Source organism: Zosterops lateralis (assembly GCF_965231275.1).
Source record: "Zosterops lateralis genome assembly, chromosome: 4".
NCBI classification, from domain to species: domain Eukaryota; kingdom Metazoa; phylum Chordata; class Aves; order Passeriformes; family Zosteropidae; genus Zosterops; species Zosterops lateralis.
The window spans coordinates 60,582,997-60,603,381 of record NC_139765.1 but is presented as its reverse complement, the minus strand read 5'-3'; the positions used below and the strand labels follow the sequence as shown (position 1 = coordinate 60,603,381).

The 20,385-nt window shown below is 36.1% G+C and overlaps 1 protein-coding gene across 3 annotated transcripts in view; it reads right to left on the bottom strand.

Moving 5' to 3' along the window:
* The window catches only part of ATXN7L1 (ataxin 7 like 1), a 111,753-nt gene that overhangs the window by 60,166 nt on the left and 31,202 nt on the right, over nucleotides 1–20,385 (bottom strand). For 2 of the 3 annotated variants that reach the window (XM_083860395.1, XM_083860394.1), the window contains exon 2: nucleotides 14,022–14,126. The exons of the other annotated variant lie outside the window; for it this stretch is intronic. In XM_083860395.1, the coding sequence (XP_083716521.1) occupies nucleotides 14,022–14,126 (105 nt within the window). The remainder of the gene's footprint in view (nucleotides 1–14,021; nucleotides 14,127–20,385) is intronic. 3 annotated transcript variants of the gene reach the window in all.

Genomic DNA, 20,385 nt, shown 5'->3' with positions numbered 1-20,385 from the left:
CATCTGACCCATGCTAACCATAAGATAAAATCATTTCACTTGTCAGTTTCTAAGAACTCCTAAATTGGAGGATGGCTGAATAAATATCATAGTGATCTCAAAACTATTAATGGCTGTGATATATGGTAATTCAGTCTATGTGGTTTTGTTTCTCTGAAAATAAACTAGAGTGAAAGCTGTGAATGTAATATGGACTAGATATGCATATATAGTGACCTGACCCCTCTCCTAGTTCCAACAAAAAACCCCTAAACTCTGTTAAGCATGTTCCTTGCTGCAGGATTGCCACTGACCTTTCATTCTTGTCCCTTTTCAAATGCAAAGATAGGCTAATTTTGAGCTACTTTTTTTCCAGTCTGCCAGATAATGTTTATGGAGCAGTAGGGATCTGGGATATGGAAGAGAAGAAAGGCAAAATACTCCAGTTCTTCCCGTGGCTGTCTAACAAACACTAGCTGAAGTTTTCATGACTCCCAGTATTCTAAGCTAGAACATATGGACTCTGATACTGGGATTGTGTGTAACAATCTTATGCACCTCATCCTTCTGCTTTTGGGAGACAATATAAAGGGCTTTTAGTTTTTCATTGTGGTTTGGTTTTTACCCACCTCCCCATCCCTTCCACTTCTGCAAGGAAAAGACTCTGACCTCAACAGGGCAATTATTAAAGGGCACCTGTAGTATTATCATGCCATGCATTAGGGAATATTTGACTCAGTGTATGTATAGCCCATAACTCTACTGGACCAACTGGACATAAACAATGTCATGGAATTGTAAGGGAACCCTCAGGCTTTGTCAACTAACTCAGTGCTGCTAACTGGTGCCTGAGCATTCGGCCTGTCCTCAAAATTACTTTATATCCCAACACATCAGTAGTTATCCCTGGACCAGCAAACACAGCAGCTGATATAATATGGCTTTTCCTCCTCAAATATCAACATATGATCCTCTGACAATTCTGTAACTGCCTTTATTTCTACTTTACAAGCAGCTACTTCAAGTTGATTCAGAGAGTGGATTCATATCTAAAACTCAGACAGAATAATAAGTATTTCTAAATACATTTTTTATTAGAAAGCCATTTAGTGCTAGGTCTTTAAGCAAGACAAAATTGGTGAAAGGGAGATGACAACTTCTCCTATTAAAGCGCTCATCTTTTACGTAATCTGCCTGAACCCAAATCTTCCCCTCTTCATAAAAGGTCTCTGATAAAGATAAAGCCCTGTGAAGGGTGTTATGGAGTTGTTCTCCCTCCATCCTGCTGAAATTATTTCAGCCTTTTATAAACACATTTCCTGAATCACAGATTGGATGCCAAGTATCTTACTTGTCAAAGTTAGGGATGAATTCCCCCTCTTACTCTGTTCAACCGCTGTTATTTTATGCAAAATAAAAACACCAAAAGGAAAGAAGAAATCAGCGTGGACTGGAATTTGTGTTTTCTGATAGCAGAAGCCCTCAGTCTGCAGGTAATTCTGTTCCTCTCAATCATTTGCATTCCTTTTCCATACAAAACATGCAACAGGAGAAGCAGGCAAAGCCTCACAAGCAGAATTGTTCCACCACACCCTAGAAGATGAGATACCCCAAATCTCATTATAATTTCTTTATGGAAAGGAGAAAAAACACCTATCAATGCCAGGTAGCCTGCTTAAGGTCCACTCAATTCAACTCCCCTCAGATTTGGGAAGAAAACTGTAAAGAGAATGTCCCACATTGCACATGAACTGTTCTATAATTTCCTCGGTGTTTTTTTTTTCCCAGTCTCTTAAAAGAGATTTTACCTCAGGCCAAGTGCAACACTTCACCTTTACAGGCACGGAAATTATTCTGCTAAGAAAATTAGAGAAAGATCAGTTACACTCAAGCCATTTTTTAATGTGAAAAACCTCTGTGTTTTCCTCTTCAGCAAGCTATAGGAAGAAAGAATCCTATTCTTTCACTAATTGCATCTACTCAGGAAGTGGCAATAAACCACTCCCTAGTAGTTATTACAGAATTAAGGCTGCAACTGCATTTGGGGTGCAATGGACAAGTCAGGCAATATATGTGAATACATACAGAAATGCACACACATAGACACTTATGCACTAATAAAACTTTGCTTTGTTTATAGTCATGACAAAAATTACCTTTATGGTCCAGATGCCCCAAAGGACTTAGAAAACCCATCTCCAACTGAACTAATGACTTTACACAAGGGAAATCCAACTGACACAGTCTACTTAAACACCTAAGTGAAACGAGGCCATGTATACACATTTCTTAAAGCTACCTGCTGTTGAGACAGAATGAAGGGTTGCAACCCTCACCAAAGGCTATAGAACTACTGACAGGCCAAGGAAAACAGGGTAAAAGTGGTCCTTGAAGAAAGAACTTAGCAATGGCATGTAGCAAGATCCTGTATTAGTGCCTGAACTATTCAGCATATCCAGAAATTATTGAAAAAAGGTGTTGGTTAGCAAGAGAATGAGATTTGTGGTATATAATTATTCAAAACACTAAGGATGAAAATCAACAGATTGCAGAAAGACCTAACACTGACCAGTGTAATAAAATAGTAAATGAAATTCAGGCAGAGAAATGTGAAATGACAGATATGGAAGAAAAATCTATCTTCACTTTATATATAAAATTATGGTCTTTCAATTATTATTACACAGTAATGGAACACTGGTCTTGTAACAGTTCTATGAAATTATAATCTCAATGATCTGTGGCAGTCACAAAGGCAAAACAAATGTTAGGCAAGGAATACAGCACATCATGCCACTGCTTCCATCCCTTCAAAAAATGGCTTAGAAGAGTTAGACAATATAAAAACACATAGGAAAGACATTGGGAATTTCCACAAGTGACAATTAGACCAATTTGGACTTGTCAAACTGGATGAGTGATGACAGAGGAGGGTTATGGTGTACATTTATTATGAACATGGACAGGAAATGGTCATTTGTGGCTGGCTCAAAGACAAATCAAAAAGTGAGATATTTCTTCACATAGTGTACAGCTAAGTTTTAAGAATCCTTTCCAAGGGACCACATAGCTCTCAAGTTTCCATTAACTTCAAAAAACCCACTGTGTCAATGGAGTTGTTTAGCAGCACAGTGACAAATACCAGATTTTTCTTTTCAAGGTTTCCTTTTTTGCTGCATCATTTCTATACTTATTTAACTAAACATGCAGTTCTGAGCTCTGCTCTTCTTCAGCGCTTATCTGTCTGGTCTTCAATGTGCCTTTCCTGCCTATGCAAAAATGCCTAAACTTTTACTGCTCATTTCAGCATTCTTGCTACATACATCTGGTATTAGACAGTGACAAAAAGATTGATTTAAACTGCAAATAAATCCTTTGTTGTCCTAGCCAGATTCAAAAGCACTACTTCCACTCACATTTTACAGTCTTCATCTATCTAGAACCACAGAATGAGAAACACTTGTTGTCAGACTCATTAGGAGAAGTACAATACTTCCACAAGATAATTCCACTGAGAAAGCTTAAGAATATACAAGGATGCACTGGTCTTTACAGTTCTTGCAACCCTGTCATCATCACACACAAACTAAATCTATCTGAAACACTTATAATCAATGTAGACTTTTACAGTATTGTAAAATTATGGGCCAATTATGGGTCCAAGTTTCAGCTTGCACAGATGTATTCCTGCTTCAGTACTTATAGGTAGAAGCGGAACCGAAAAGAGACTCCTCTCTGTCAATCCTAACCAACTGAATTAAAAAGTGAAATAGATTTTCAATTACCAATCTCAAACCTAAAACATGAAACTACATTTAATTTTAAAAAAAATTAATAATAAAAATTCTCTAGTTATCCAATTAGTAAAACACAACATTGATGACATACTGATGAAAAGAATACTTTATAAGACAGAGAGAATAAACTGAAAGCACGTGTATCAAATAATGATACATTAATGCTTGCCTTTCTCACATACATTTCTCGGATGCAATGCTTGATATTTTATGTAAGTATGCTATTAGTTACACTTCACTAGTTGCAGAGCAGATGCTAAGCATGATAAAAGAGTCTTTCACAGAAACAAGAAGTCTGCCCAAAAAAGCAAGGGGAAAAATATGTCATTTCCCAGAACACTAGTCAAAGAAAATGTTCCTAGTTAACAGTATCACTAATCTCACAAACATAAATAGTTAACGAGGCAAGTTTTCTAAATTTTATTTAGGAATCTTAACAATAGGTAGGTTTTGGTGCAGAAAGCTAAATCAAGTATTTGAAAGTTGATCATAATGAAAATACGCACACATTAAAGTGAACCAGTAGTCCATCATCATTTTTGTAACATTTTAAGCATTTCTTTCACTGTATCATGAGTAATATAATTTTTTAATCTTGCTAAATGAATGCAAAAAAAATTGTTGTGAAAACAGAAGCCTACAATGTGTCTAACCTACCTGTAGTAATAGAACAAGGCCTAATTCAATATTTTACATTTTAATGTGACAATTATTACATTAATATCACCAGTTAAAGATAATAATAATAAGCCATTAAGATAATTATATGAATCACTACTGGGGTATGAAATGGGAAACACAAGGAGCTTCAGATATATTTGAAATGATGAGAACTTAAAGTACAGTATTGTATTCCCACAAATAAAATGTTTTGAATATATTTGGCACTAGTCAGGTACCAAGAGGTTGTGCACTATCGTTACAATGAAATAAACAGAACTCAATCGATTTTAAACATGGGGATGTGACAAACATGTTTGCATACTATATGAAAAAAATGATATTAAAAGAAACAAGAAGAAATATTTTTAAAAATTTCACAGGCATACAAAATCTAGGATAAATGTTACTACTGAAAACTGTGGGAGAAATAATTTGCAAACCTTGTACTAGTGAGTTTATCACAGCTGAGATTTCCCTCTACAAAAAATGTGGTTTTTTTAAAAACACCAAATGAAAAAAATATTTCTTCATGAAGGGCATTTAATATAACTATTTCCAGCTTGAAAAAAAAATAAAGCTCTTGAAATACAGCCCAATATTTAATTTAATTGCTCTCCATTGCACATCTATGAACAAGACTATCCTGTCATCTGCCTGCATGCCAATGGAATTTTTGTGTTCCTCACTACACCCCAAGTGGCCTGTAGATGTTAGAAAGACAACACAAACATTGCTGGAAAGAAGCACTTCAGCCTCTCAGAAGCAGTACTTTCAGAACCTAAAAAATTGCCATTCCAGTTTTCTGTCCACTCACCAGTGCATAACAAGGCAGCTGTGAGGGCCAGAGCCGTGCTCTGGGGTCATCCAACCTCCTCCCAGGCCCAGCTCTCCAGCGCTGAAGGAAGCCCTTGAATGCCCAACACAAGTTGCAACTCCAGCCCCACCTGCCACCTCACTTGCAGGCTCAGCAACCACAACTCATGGCACAGGAGATGTTCAGCTGCCAGAGAAGACACTACCCCAAAAAAGCGCTACAGTTTATGCAAGGAAAAGCCCGATAATTAAGAGACAGGAATCAACTTTGTGAGCCAGCTAACCGAGAAAGTTTAATACAAGGGCAGTAAGAAATTACTAGACTTATTATATGCTTTGCAAGAAAATGCTAAATGATAACACAATAGAAATTGCTACATTCAGAAAATTAACTAAACCCAAAATATTTAGACAACTACTAAAAGTCATGGTCAGTGGGAGGGCTCTATGCAGACATGACTTCTACAGACTTGAAATGGAACTTACAGTATTTGATAGCTAATTCGAATGTTAATTACCTTCTGTAACACACATAAAGTGAAACACTATTACCAAGAAAACCTAGACACCACACTATAAAACTCCACCATATCTTCTTTGTCTAATCACATGCAGGAAGTACAAAGAGATAACAGAGACTTGCTCTTAACACTTCTGTACTTCTGAATGCAGTGAAGAAGCAATGGCTTTTTATTTGGGATTTTGGCAAATTCAGGTTCCACTTCAAATTTTCTCTATTTAGAGTACACCACACCAGAACACTTCCAAACAATGACTTCAAAAACTCTTAATTCTGTTTTGGACTTTGTTCAGGAATAAGACCATAAAGTCTTTTTTAAATTATTTTTTAAAACATTCCTTCTGTAAGATGGAAAGCAGCCACCTTACTCAGTAAGACATGCTATGGAAGACTTCAAGTCAAATTCTCAAATTTTAATTTTGTCAGATTATATCAAAATTATTTTTAAAGATTATGACAAAATTTTCAGTACACTTCTCTCCTCTCTCTCACTATCACAACTCCCATCCCTCCACCAACGAAGCAGCCAAAAGACTGATGCACTAATCACAGCCCTGTAAATTATAGTATGTAGGAGATTAAACTTAAGCCTAATGCTACAGTCAACCTTCAACAGCTGAGTTCTATTAATGGACACTCCTTAAAAGAAATCCTTATTGGTTACTATTTAAAACTACAACTCTATTAAAATCTTGACTGAAAGAAATTACATGTGATACATATTGCCCATCACTGCCATGACAACAACACCTAGTTCAAGTACGTACTGCATTGTTTACCACAATTTACCCAAAGTAAAAAAATACAAAAGGGCTAACTAATCAAATGAATACACAATGTGAAAGAGATGAGTTAATTTATAATGGTAAGGATTATATGTAAGCTAGAATAATAAGACTTCCAGTGCACTGAAAAGCCCAGTGTCATTATAATTCCTTCAATCTCCTTCCTATGTGGATTTATTTAAGATCATCAGCATTGTAAAATTCCAGCAGTCAAGGCACCATAAAGAACTTAATAGAAAACATCAAGGGGAAAGACAATTAATTGATGTTTCTTTTCCAGACTTCAACGTCATGCACAGGACCAGAAATATGGGGAGGGTGTGTAGGTTAGTATGCTAAATAGCAACTGCATGTGTGGCATTCTGTTCACTGCTGAATGTTTTCTCCTGTTGAATACTTACTGCTCTCTAATGCACAGTCCTTTGAGATTCAACACTCCAAAGTGCTCCTGTTTTCTCATTCAAAGAATCTTTTGAATGAAAAAATTTTCAATTTTTGACACATCAACCTAAGACCAAGTTATCTGTGGGAAGTTGTTGGCTTCCTACTCACACTACTCATCGACCTTGTAACTCTTCATGTATCATATCTATTTCTATATCTGAACTTCCTTGTTTTAGACTCTGTAACTGATGATGAATTAGTAACAAAAAAGAAAACAATTGAACCAACAGATGATAGTTAGAAAATACTAAAAAACCTCAAGTCTATCCAATATTATGTTACTTGCTTCTATAGAAACAGGTCAGCAAGTCTGAACACAGCTCCACAGTTAATTTACGTGCTAGACTAAGTAAAGAAAGCACAATAAACTCCTCCAAGCCTTGAGCAGGTCTCAGCAACCTACCAGGTGAAGACACATTATGTTGCTGTTGTTCTGAACATCAGATGCACATTTTTCAGTCTCATCACAGTCCTTCCCTTTGATCTGGGTGTTACTCTCTACATTCAGGCTCACTTAGTCTGATACATCTCTCCTGCAAAAGGCATGTGTTGTCTTGTTTTAGCCTGGGTTATGGTGGGCGTGTTTTCCTCTCCTAGGAGGTGGAAGGTGAAAGAATAGCTCTTAGGTGGTAAGGTGACTAAATCCAAATCTCTTGCTTCCTGGACAAGTAAGTACAGAGAAGATGGGATCTTGTTGTCATTTTTCTTGAATGAAAATGGTCTTGTCAATATATCTTTCAGTGAAAATATAAAAAAAGCCCAGGACTGTCTGCAGTCTTGAATGAGCACAGTATCCAATACAGAGGTGACCAACACTCTCACATATACAAGCAGCTATGAGGGATTTTTCTTTATTCGATCATTTGAATCAAGTATTGAAATGTCAGTTGACTGCCTTTTATACAGCCAAGTGCTTTTCTGGCCAGACTCTATCAGCAGTTAGCATATAAACAAAGTAAGGTTTTGTAACAGAATAAACAAAGCCAGAAATTTGCATTTTTGTACCTATTCAGCACCTCAAGAATTGCTGACAGTCTAAAAATACGTCACTCCAAGAATATGTAAGGAAAAAGATGAATTCAAAGGAGTGCTGGTTTAGTTTTGCCTCTTCAAGGGTAGTACTCACTTGACCTGGATGGTCCATGCAGGTGTGTATTTAACCACTCCAGGAAGGGTGCAAAAGATGGCTGGTGATCCCAGTTTCACAGTGTCTGCCATTATGCTGGGCTTGGAAATCTTACAAGGACATGGACATGACAGACCCACAAGCACCACTGCAGGAACTACAGCTGAGATTTTCATCGCTGACAGAGGACAGAGGTTTATGCTATTGGCTGTACTTTTGTCTTGAGAACAAGATCTCTGATAGAAAGACTGCAAAACTACCAAAATGTTTTTTGGGAACAAGGGGTTTCTGATTTAGAGTAATGGAAATTAGAGTGCCGGACACAATTAGTGTATTCTAGGCAGTCCCATAAACAAAAATATTCATATAAGATACATAAAACATTCATCTTCCTTCTGTCCCTACCCCTATCAAAAGAAAAACTTGAATCTTGTCAGTCTAGCTGCTACTATTTCCATTTTGAAAAATAAGCCATAGGGACAAGACCAATTTTTAATTATTTTAATTCCTTTATGCAGTGAAACCTAAACATATAACAAGTAGAAAGTTATTTAATCAATAATGGTATCATAGAACAAGTTTTGACAAGGCTATGAATAAAGAAAACCACAGTAACAGGAGAATCACTCAAAATGCCATTGCTCTTTAAGGGCACAAAAGTGCCCTTGATAAAAGGTCAAATGCAGGGGATAAAATATTAACGACTACAAACCCCCAAACAGCTGTATTTAATAAAAAACAAGGTACCGAATAATTGAAAATATAAAACCAGAATAATCTGTCAAATGTGACACTGACACCTGGATCAAAAGCCCTATGCAAGAAAGGTGCCAACTAGGAATGCTCAAGCTAGTGTTAAAAAAGCCAATTATTATTATTCACTTTAAGTTCAGCCTTCTTGTCTTTAATCATGGCTCATTAAATTGTAACACACTACTAGCACAATGTAAAATAGCTAGTTTGAGTAATTGGAAATATATAAACTCTCTCAGGAAATTAATTACGATATGGAAGACAAAATAATTTATTTATATTCTTCAGTGCTCCATTACTTTTTAGTTTGTTTTTCTTTTAAATGACACACAGCCAAACAGAAGGATAAAAAGGAAATATCCTTTTGCAACTTTCATGAGGACATGAAGATACCAACCCAAGTATTTAAAACTCAGAAGTAATGTAAACAAAGTGTTAAGTTTTATTTCTTATTCTAAAGAGTAAGAATTTCTACTTCTTAATTTGAAGCCTGTTAAAAAAACCTCATAGGCAGGCAGGATAGATATCAATGAACCTCCAATAAAGAAATTATCAAAAAAAAGAGGTCTTTGTGGTCATTTCTCCCTGATGAAACAAAATTGGTTTCTTCTGTATGCTACAACTTCACCAAATGGGGATCTTAACTAGACAATTCATTAAGACACCATCCATAGCTTTGGAAACCGTTCCAGAGCATGTGTGGACGTTTTCTTTGGTAGTTATACTGCTGCTATTGTTTAACCAAGCTGCATTATTTAGCTTGGCTAATTCACCTCTTCCCTCTGAACTTTTTCTTTTTTTAAAAAACACTTTCCCATCATCAATTGGTTTCCTCACAATAGAAGTAGAAGTCAAGATGTCTTGACAAGCTCTCTAAATGTACACTGCTTGATGCTCACTGTGCCAGAGCTACCTCTTATGAGAGGTTTTCCTTTTAACTGGGAAAGACCAAAGTAACAAGATCGTTAATGTGCAAAACATTAAAAAAAATAACCAGACCTGTATCTGATGCTCTTTAGTCTAGAAAATGCAGTAAAAGAACATGAGGCTTTAATCTTTCTGGTGCCAAAGAAAACTGGAAATGTGTCCTGGGAAAAGGTACAGGATGCCATCTTCACCAGTATTTAACAAGAACACAGATTTGGAGTTAACAAAAGTCAAAGGGATAGGATTAAGCATAGACTGCCAGCCTAAAGGTCTCCTAGAAAAGAGATGGACAAAACCCCCTAAACAAACAGCAAGAATATGATCATACTTCAGTATTTTACTATGGCACAATATTTTGAGGTTCCAAGAAGTGGAACATTCATTGAGGCTGGCATTTGAGAACAAGTTAAAATTTTGTGATAATCAAAACCACAATTCTTCACATGTCAAGTACACTTAGGAATGCTACAAGCAGCATATCCAGACTTCTTAGTTCAAGCTACTTTGTGGAGGAATAAATACAACTACATGTTCACACATTTAAAAAAAAAAAGAAAAATCCAAGATACTCTACCACTACAAGAAGTTACTCAAAAGAAATGGCTACAGAAGCAAACACCACTATTTCAACCCAACTATTGATGACATTATGATATACTATTTTCCAAGTGCACAATACCAAACAACCTCAAGACATTATTTGATTTACGTGGTTTATCCAGCAGCCTATAACAGCAAGTCTCCTCCAGGTGGGCTTACATCATAAATAAATGAGTGGTTTAATCCTTACAAATGGATATGTTTATCCTGCAGATGCAAGGGTGTGAAAATGATCTTAAAAACAGCTCAGTATTTCTCTGACTAGAATAGATCTGTTACCTTGCAACAGCAAGCTTTATGTTGTGTTCAATACATAGACTCTCAAGCCCAGCAAGTCAATCCTCTACTTAGCCAGACCTCTTATTTTACCTTCCTGATTTCTATTGCCTAAGGTTCTATGATGCACTGCCTGCCATTAAAAATAGCTTGAACCACAACCAGATTTTTCTTTTTTCTGCTTGATATTCCAGGAATCAAACCCTTAGAAGTTAAACAACATCTGCCCCTATAATCTTCACAACTTCCCATCAACAAGGATGGCTGCCACATGTCTGAAATCTGAGGCAAATGAAACAGTCTTCTTACACTCTGCAGAAAGGCGGATGCCAGCAGGGGCTCAAGAGAAGTATTACAAAAACCTTTGCTAAACTAAAACATTCCAGTGCTGCTCCAAAGCCAAGACCTTCAAGCTGCAATGCAGGGAACCTAGAAACATAAAGCATGTGCCTGGCATGGATCTAATTTCTTACTGAGAGGATATGGATTGGATCTTACCAGGGATATTAGCAACAAACCACACTTTGTGGGAGATTCTGGGATAGATCTCTACAAGCCCTTGTCAGTAGCAATAAAGACTCCCCATGATACAACCTACAAGAGCCAAAAAAACAGTAGTGCCTTCTAATGTTTTCTCATTCCATTCTTCATGTTCCAACTTTGAAGGTGCAATTCAATACCTGTATAATAATGCATTTTGTGGTAAATATGATAGTCTAAAACTCCTCAAAGTCTACTGACAGACATGCCTGGCATCACTGAATTTACAAGCATTCTGCTGCATCCTTTAACTAAAGAAATTCTGATCCACCGAAATGAATGTGTCTGAAGGTGATAAAACTCTAAATAGAACAGAAAATTAAATATTCCTGCTTCACAGAAGAGCTCTGTGCAGCTAGAATCAGTATCTCAAATGAGGCCTTGTCCAGACCTTTCTCAATGGACTACTGGAACCATAACACATCCAGCAAAAAGTTATTCAACCACAAGCAGTTCATGGTTGATGTGTTTTCTAATGGGATATTTCTATCATTTTCTAGCCAGACAATGCAGCTACAGATCAATTAATACTCTGTGTAGCTCTTTAAATCTTACTCATTTCTAATGAAAACAATAATAAATTGGTAGATGCATTTCACATATATAATATGGAGTACTTTCAACAGATTAATTTTTGAAAATAAACTATTAGTTATTTTACAACAATTCTAGAGACTGTGAAGAAACCTTCTACCATCCAAAACTTTTTATATGGTTTTAGTACATTGCCTTTACTGTTTCTTCTCTAAAACAAAATTATTTATTTATATATTTAAAGCCCTTTCACAGGCCTTTCAGCAATATTCCAATACACCTTTCCTGAAACAAGTCTGACTAGATTAAGTACAATCTTCCAGACCTTAGGTGAACTATTTTCACTATTCTCTGGGTGTTTTTTAACACAGTCTAGTTTTTTCCTCAAGTCTTTTTTGACCTTAGGCTCTTAAATCAAGAAATTCAGAACTTAACATTCAATCACCCAGTGTATAAGGATTGCTATAATGAAGATGAAGTAAAGGGAATAGTAAAACTAATGGAGTAATGGAGAAAAGAGAAAGATAGTAACTCATGGGATCTTTGTAGTTTACGTGCATTACACTAACACTGATGGTAATGCATGACTTACAAAGAGCTCGAAAATCCTTTCTACCACAGAGAAATTTACTCTCATCTAGAATTAACATCATCCTGTGTGCCTACTACCTGAAAACAGAACCAACTTTCACACTGCTTGCCAAACCAGGTTAATGCCCAGCAAAGAGCACAGCTATGGAAGGCTACAGCAAAGTAAATCCCACAGGTTCTTCTGTCCTAAAATACCATTTTATCAATGCACGAGTTCGACGTTAATGTACCCATTGTACCTACAACCACAAGCAGAGAAGCTTTTCTGTTACTTACTGGAAAAATCATAAGATACCTGAAGCTGGATAGAAAGGAGGCATATAAGACTAAGGGCAAGAAACAAATTTTGAAAAAAAATAGCAGCATGGCTTGTTAACGCACTAAAATCAACACCTGCCCCCAACATTAAATTAATAAGCTCTTTTCACTCTAGAAAATACTTCTAGATCTTTTTTCATTCACTGGATAGAAAGCTGTCTTTCACTATAACCATTTTTCACAATTATTTCAATCTAGGTCAAAGCTGGTGGCAAGTCTTAGAACTGCCTCCCAACATGAAACCAGTTGGGACTGGTTTGTTGTCAGCAGTCTATCCATACAAACACAACCCAGTATTTTGATAAAATGTCTTTATAAGTAAATAAAGTATTTTTCTGTCCATCCCACTTACATTTTTCCATTACTGGGTTGCTTTATTATCAAAAAAACTAAAAGTATTATAGGATTTGTGAAGTTTACTTGTATTTAGACAAGTAAAATCTTGCTGGGCTATTCTTTTTCTTAATGTATTTAATTTATTCCATCCTCAGTAGTAGCTGCCTTTCATTATTATGCAAGCACCTTCATATTATTTTGATTAAACTAGATTTTATTAAACCTCATAAAAAGTTAGCTATTGCATTCACTGTTTGCACGTCTTAAAAAAAATAATAAAACAACAAAACAATCACCACAGAAACAAATCACTGGACAAATAACAAATAAACCACTAGATAAGTAGTAAATAAACCAGACCTTGGGATGAAGTTTTTCAGAAATAATTGAAAGTAGTTTGTTAATCAATACCAAAGATTTCTAACTGGATTAATTCTGCTTTCAAATAGTCAAGATAAAAATCATCATCTTGTTGCCATCTAACTGAGAAATTAATATAGGCATATGTTTCTCAAGACTCTCTTGAAAAATGTTAATTTAAGCAATGTGTTTCAAAATGCCAATTTTGTAAAAAATTAAACCTTATGATAAATATAAAAATATACCCTATATATAGTTACACATGAATCCCATCAGAAAACACTCCATAAACATCCAACTTCTAGGTTAATGTAGATCAGTATCACAGACCTCATTTTGCAGCTTTGAAAAAAGACAATCCAATGTTAGGTCATAATAGTTTTAGCCTAGCTAGTCTCTAACAGAATTCATTTGTTGTAACAGGTTAATTTAGTGTAACAACTTCAACTTGAAAAGCTCAGCTTCCAGAACAACCAATTTAACTTCCTCTACAGGAAATATGTTTATTTGAAGGCATTGCTGGTATTTTCCGTGGAAAGAACACGAGATAACCAGAAAAGTCTACTTGCAATGCCTCCGTTACAACTGTATGCAATGATTCTTAAGAGAGCCATACGCCAGTTTGGCACTGTAATTCAGGAAAGAAAACATTCACTTACCGCAGTGTGACTGGAAAACCTGTGGCTTGACTACCTGATTGCAGATATTGCACACTACAAGATAGAAATCATCATGAGCTGGATAATGGCCAAATAAGTGCATATCTGTGGGAAAGTTAAAAATATATACAAGAATTAGAAGTTATGCTTTAAATATGTATTAAGAAAAAAAAATTGAAAATACTGTAGGGCCATTACTGTTATATTAATTTACACAAAGTAAATATATACATTGCTCCATCAGAGCTTCCTAATATGTTCAAGAGATTTTTTTCCCTCTTTTGCGTTTCAAGGTCCTGTATGAATGCTGCAGTCTCATCCCTCAGTCTGAGTCAGAACACAGACTGCAACACCTTTTCTTAACACTCAGTGCCAAGAAGTGGAATAAGCATTTCTGTACTGGTCAAATGTGGAAACAATAAAGGATTTTTTTTTTAATCTCTGCCTAAAGATCCTTATAGAAAACTTGTTGCATAGGTTATGCTCTATGTTACAATATTCTAAGCTTGACTATAAGTTGCTTGAGAAAGGCTCCTGCTAAAAAGCTAGTTAGAGTACCCAAGGTCAAGGATCCTACAGTTTAAAATACAGCCAGGAATGCCATGCCATATGAAATTACTGATTCTGTGCAAATGCCCTTCCCTAGTTCCGCCACCCTGAGGTTTGTCCCCAAGAAATACTGTGGGAAGAGACAAAGTTGGTTAATGAGGGATTTCTTGGTAATGGTATGAGGAATTTAATGAAATCCAAAGACAGTCAGACGATGACAGGCACTTGTCCCTCTCAGCTGAAACACATAATGCAATACATGCATTCTTAAGCCATTACAAACAGTGTAAAATGGGCTTAAATTACTAACTGAAGGCCTCAAAACTCCAACATTACAAGTGAGGTAACCTGCTCTACTCTTCATTGCTATAACTTAAGAACACACACACACACTCATCCACCACAGCTCAGCTTGGAGGACAGAAACTCCAGTCACTTTTATGCACTTCAGTGGGACTGTGTCACCATACCCAGTGTGCTAATGAATGTGTTGCTGCATTAGTAGCCCCATGCCAAGTAGTGGCCCCACAAATCACGCTGCCTCTCAAATTATAACATTAAAAATTTTTATTTTATTTTTTTATTGTTATAATTTTGTTGTTGTAAATTTCAGTAATATTCAGAGGCACCTGAAATCTATTACAGAATTTACAAATATAAACTGAAATATTAATTTGGTGCCTTTTAAACAGGAGGAAAATCTACCACAGAGAACAAACATGTACAACAGCTGTGCTTGATAAACATCAACAACTAAATCCTACTTCCCCAGTAAGTCATGTATTTCTAAAATATAGTGATTTCTTTCAAAAACTGACTCAAGCATGTACCTTAGTTCACTAGTTCTTACCTAAAGCAATTATTTTGGCTCTAGAATTATGTTCATAAGGACTTCTGCCCTGGCCTTTGGCACTCTAGGTAATATCGCTGCTTATGATGGCAGTGCTTGGCACGATGAAGTGTAAAATGTCTTCAGTTCCCAAAAAGCCCAAAGGAACAGGGCATCACTCTCCTGGTAATACAGGCAGTACCACAAGTAGATCCAAAGAGGCTCAGTCAAGAATTCTTGGGCACAAACCAGTCCCACCAACCTGCAGATATTTCATAGTATGATATGATGTACATTGTTCCTTTATCCACTGAAAACCAAACCCCTTTCCTTCTGTCACTGCTTGTACCAGGCTATGAAATCCAGTCGAAAGTTTAACCAGACATGACACCTTTGCAGTGCTGGTCTTGCATTACCCAAGCCTTCAAATGCAGTACAGCATTGCAATGCAATCAACACACTCAGCCTAAACTTAAAAGAATGCCAGTGGTGAGGTATAAACTCCTTTGGTATAATTAGTATTAGTACTGGTGAAGCCAATAGTTTTTATCAGAACCTACAAATTTCCAGTAACAGCATTGTAAGTTCCACAGAAAGGAGTATTTCAACTGGGTATGATTTGAAAAGTCAAAGTCTCAGCTCAAAAAGATGCATTAATTTACAGTAATGAAATACTTTTAAAATGGTTAAAACATCTCAAAACATTTTTTTCTGTTGTTTGAAAGGTATGGTGACAATCTTCTTATGAAAACACAGAGACTTTGCCCTTTGCAAATGGAAAAGTTACAACTATTTTCCAGTTTAAATTCCTTAAGTTCATTTAACCTTCACAGGTCTGTATCCTAAGCTTTAAAACATGTCCAGCTCTGAGGTGTCTAAAGTTTGGCTGGGTCTGAATCTGAGTTTTTATGATTTCTGGCTGCAGGGAGTAACTTAAAAAAAAATAAGGTATTAATACTGCCAAAAACCATTCAAAGGCATAGGTGGAAAAAGGAATCAGGTTAGTTCACAGGATCACAAAACCATTTACCTTTTCCTCAGGCACGGCCAAGGAGACAGAGCAGTGAAGGAAAAGACCTGTGAGCTTGCTCCACTACCCTGCCAAACACCACTGCACCTAACAGATAAATAGCCCCATTTGAGGGTGGTTTTTTTTTCATACTCCATATGGGTTGATATACAAAGAAACTGCACAGACATGTAAGAGAACACACCAAAATGCTGCTGTGAGATACACAGCATCAAAAGGATGCACAGATGCAGAGTAAGTGACATCCTGAAGCAGCATTTTGGAAGTTTTTTCATTTTACAGGTGCCCAGAAATAGCCCAATGGAGGCGCAAGTGTCCACTGTAAATGTGAGTCTTCTGTATGAAGTTATCAGCCCCCTCCCAAAAGTCCACTTAAAATAATCCAAGAATCTGAAGGACTGCAGGTTGAAAATAAGAATCACAGCACATAAAAACCAGAATCAGAAGAGATAAAAAACTTAAACACCATCTTTCAGGCTTTTAAGATTCCTTAAAACTTTCACTATGCAGGAGTTTTTAAGAAAGAAAATTCTTTAAGTCCAAGCAGGTTCAACTACCTCTCTTAGTTTATTCATGTTAACCAGATTGGCACAAATCTGTTTTCATTATTAAATTCATGATCTGTAATTATATAAATTACTTTTCAATTGAAATTGCACAACATATTAATATTGTCTCATTACAACTAAAGTCCAACTGGGGATACACTTTATTAGATGTAATAATACTACAAATGCAATCCAGATCAGAGAATTTACAGTGAAAAAAAGAAAGGAATATTTGAAATTTAAAACCAAGTAAAAAAGATAAACAGCTATATATCTTTTCATACAGATTTTTCTGTTTTAATACTAACAGTTCAATACTACCATTTCCTACTCCTAATTACCAAGACTGAAAGATTATTTTAGACACTGGTATCATTCTTAGATCAGATTGCAGCCATTTGACCATTCAGATCTTCTGTGTGCAACAAAAATCAACAATGGCCTCTCCAAACAAAAACCTGTCTTCTAAAGGCAATAGTCACATCTCCCTGCCTGCTTAGTCAGAAGCAATGGTGATAAGCTTTTCAGAGAAGATTAATTTTAGGGAAGAAAACATGTCTCTAAAGTCAGCTCAGGAAAGACTTTTTCATGGAAAGAGGCAAGACCACTGAAAAAGACAGCTGATAATTATTGAACAAGGTGAGTGATTATTAAATGGTACTGAAATAATTATCAAGGTACAAAGAGAATAAGGAGGGACAGAAAAGCAACTACAAAGAGTATTTATTTTCTACCAAAAACTGCCTACCCCGTAGAAGTGAAACAAAGTGACCACAGTGTGCATGACACACCACACAGTGGCATGGTGACCTGCTTCTTCCCTTCTGTGTCAATACAGAGCCACAAGTGTGAGACAGAAAGGGCTGCCCAGCCCTTCTTCAAGGTTAAAGCACTCCATAGCCCCCATCGCAGTAACCTCATTTTACTGGAAGATACTACCAGCAGATCCAAAGCAGACTCTCAATGGCAAAAAGAAGTGATAACTTACTTTTCAGTACCCACACACTTTCCAAAAGGGCCATCCATCCACACACACCTCACACCTTGCAGTACTGAATTGTCATCCTCTCAGAATGAAACACAACTGACACAGCCATGCCCGTGGATACTGTACAATGACAAAAGCCTGATTGCAAATGAGCTACTGAATTAACAGGATGCAAAAGCAGCCCATATCAGGGGAAAAATACTCTACATAGGTGGAAATATGAGACAGTGAATGCTGACTGTTCGAAATTACTTTCATAGATTAAAACTAAGAATATTACTTTGTGTATACTTTCCTATGGCACTTGAAAACTGAATACAACTTTTGTCCGTAGGTTTCATACTGCTAACATTTGCAAACAAAAAGAGAGCTGTAGCCATGTGACATAAGACATCAATTTGGTGAAAGCTGCATTAAGAGCACAAATACCATAGAAAAAAATAGAGAATGTTACGTCTGCAAATTGTGGCACACACACACAAAAATGCAGGTGTTAGATACGACTTTTTATCTTCAACAACACACAGAAAGGAATATTTTTAGTAACAATCAAAGGCAGATGACTTATATGAAGTTCCTTCTCTATTATTATATAATTCATAATCATTTACATCCCACTGTATAATAAAATACAAGCTAGAAATAATCTAAAACATTCTTCCACTGCAGAATTAAGGTTGCCAAACAGTAAGACCTCACAGTATTGCGTGGGAAATCAAGCTTTAATGATGATCTTTTGTTATAAATTATACACACTTTAAATGTTCACTTATATATCTTTTGCTCCACTAAATATACCCACAAAACCCGCTTTGAAAAATATAGTGATGTTTATGTGCTGAGAGAAGGGGAGTGAGGAGGGGAAGAGAGACTATTCAAGACACACTGCACACTGGTTTAAAATTAAAAAAGAAAAGCTGAAACAAAGCAATGGTAAAAAAGGCAGTGGACAAAACTAAATACACGTGATTCTTCCAGCTCCTGGAGCTATACATTTTTAAACTGTATGTCTAGAATTGTGCCCAGTATTTCCCTCTTGTTCCACAGAAGCAACAAATCTGTACATCATTCAAGAACTGGAGTAACATACAAAATCTTTCAGTGCAGTAGATTACTTTAAAAACTAAGCAATTTGAATGGTGAATGGAAACTTGAAACTGAAACAATAAAAAGACAATCTTCAGAGCATTATTCAGACAGCAGTTAAACACACTTACATAGACAGGTTGGTCTTATCATAGAAATAAATGTCACACTCTCCATTTAACATGAGCTTATTCTCCCCCGAGTGCAGTTTTCCTTTCTTACAAAAAAACCAGTAAGTCACTTCAGTAATTAGTTCACCAGTATAAATTGCATTTTACCCCTGAAAATGTCAGTCACAGTTGCAAATTAATCACAGAATGATTTAAGCTGAAAAGGATCGCTGGATGTCATTTACTCCAAGATCCTGCTGAAATTGTGGCTGACTTCAGGGTCAGAACCAAAAAATAATACTCAAGATAATTTATTTTCTGATGGAAAAATGCAGGTCATGGTTAAAGTAATCATAAAGTTGAGGAAAAACTGAAATTAAAATATTCATGACAGAACCAACACAGGAAAAAACACAACTGTTGTAAGTCCTGACTGATGCCTTTCAGGCACTAATACAAGGAACTTAAGATCCTGCATGCTAAAAAGTCAAGTAAGAAAGAAAATCAAAGAGAAGAAAACAGAAATACTGGCCTTATCAGGAACAACAATAATAAATGAAACATGACCTTGATGAAGAGAGAGAGAAAAAAAAAAAAAAAAAAAAAAAAAAAAAAAAAAAAAAAAAAAAAAAAAAAAAAAAAGAAGCAGGGAAAAAGCAGCAAATAGACCTAAGTGTCAGTGTGGTAAAGAGTCAAGGTCATGACACCTTTAAACCAGTCCAGCATGGTTGAATGGTATGCTGCCTCCCAGGTTAGAGCAATCATGAGGACAGTGGCAATCCAAAAGAATGCTGGGAATAGTTCATTAATTATAGTGTAAACAATAAATACCACCCCCAATGACGCAGAAAGACTTTGTACTCCACTGCCTTATCTAGGCATTATGAAATGGTACTGAAGATGGAAACAGTGCCTTCCATTCCCAAAGATCCATAATAAAAGAAAAAACAAATGTTCATAATTGGAAACCATGATCTAAACATACATTGCGGATTAACCATATCTGCGTATCTTTTGTAACAACCTTTGTTTGGAAGGGATTATAAAGTAAACTACACAACACTGACATTAATTTTTTGCACAAGACACTGCATATCAATAAAGAGAAGAATGAAATAAGCACGGGAAGATGTGACGATGTTGTTCTTCCATAATTCTGAAGGCTTTTATGTAATTTATGTAGGCTATTTGCCATCCCAGTCTAAGGTACTTTGGCAATAAAGG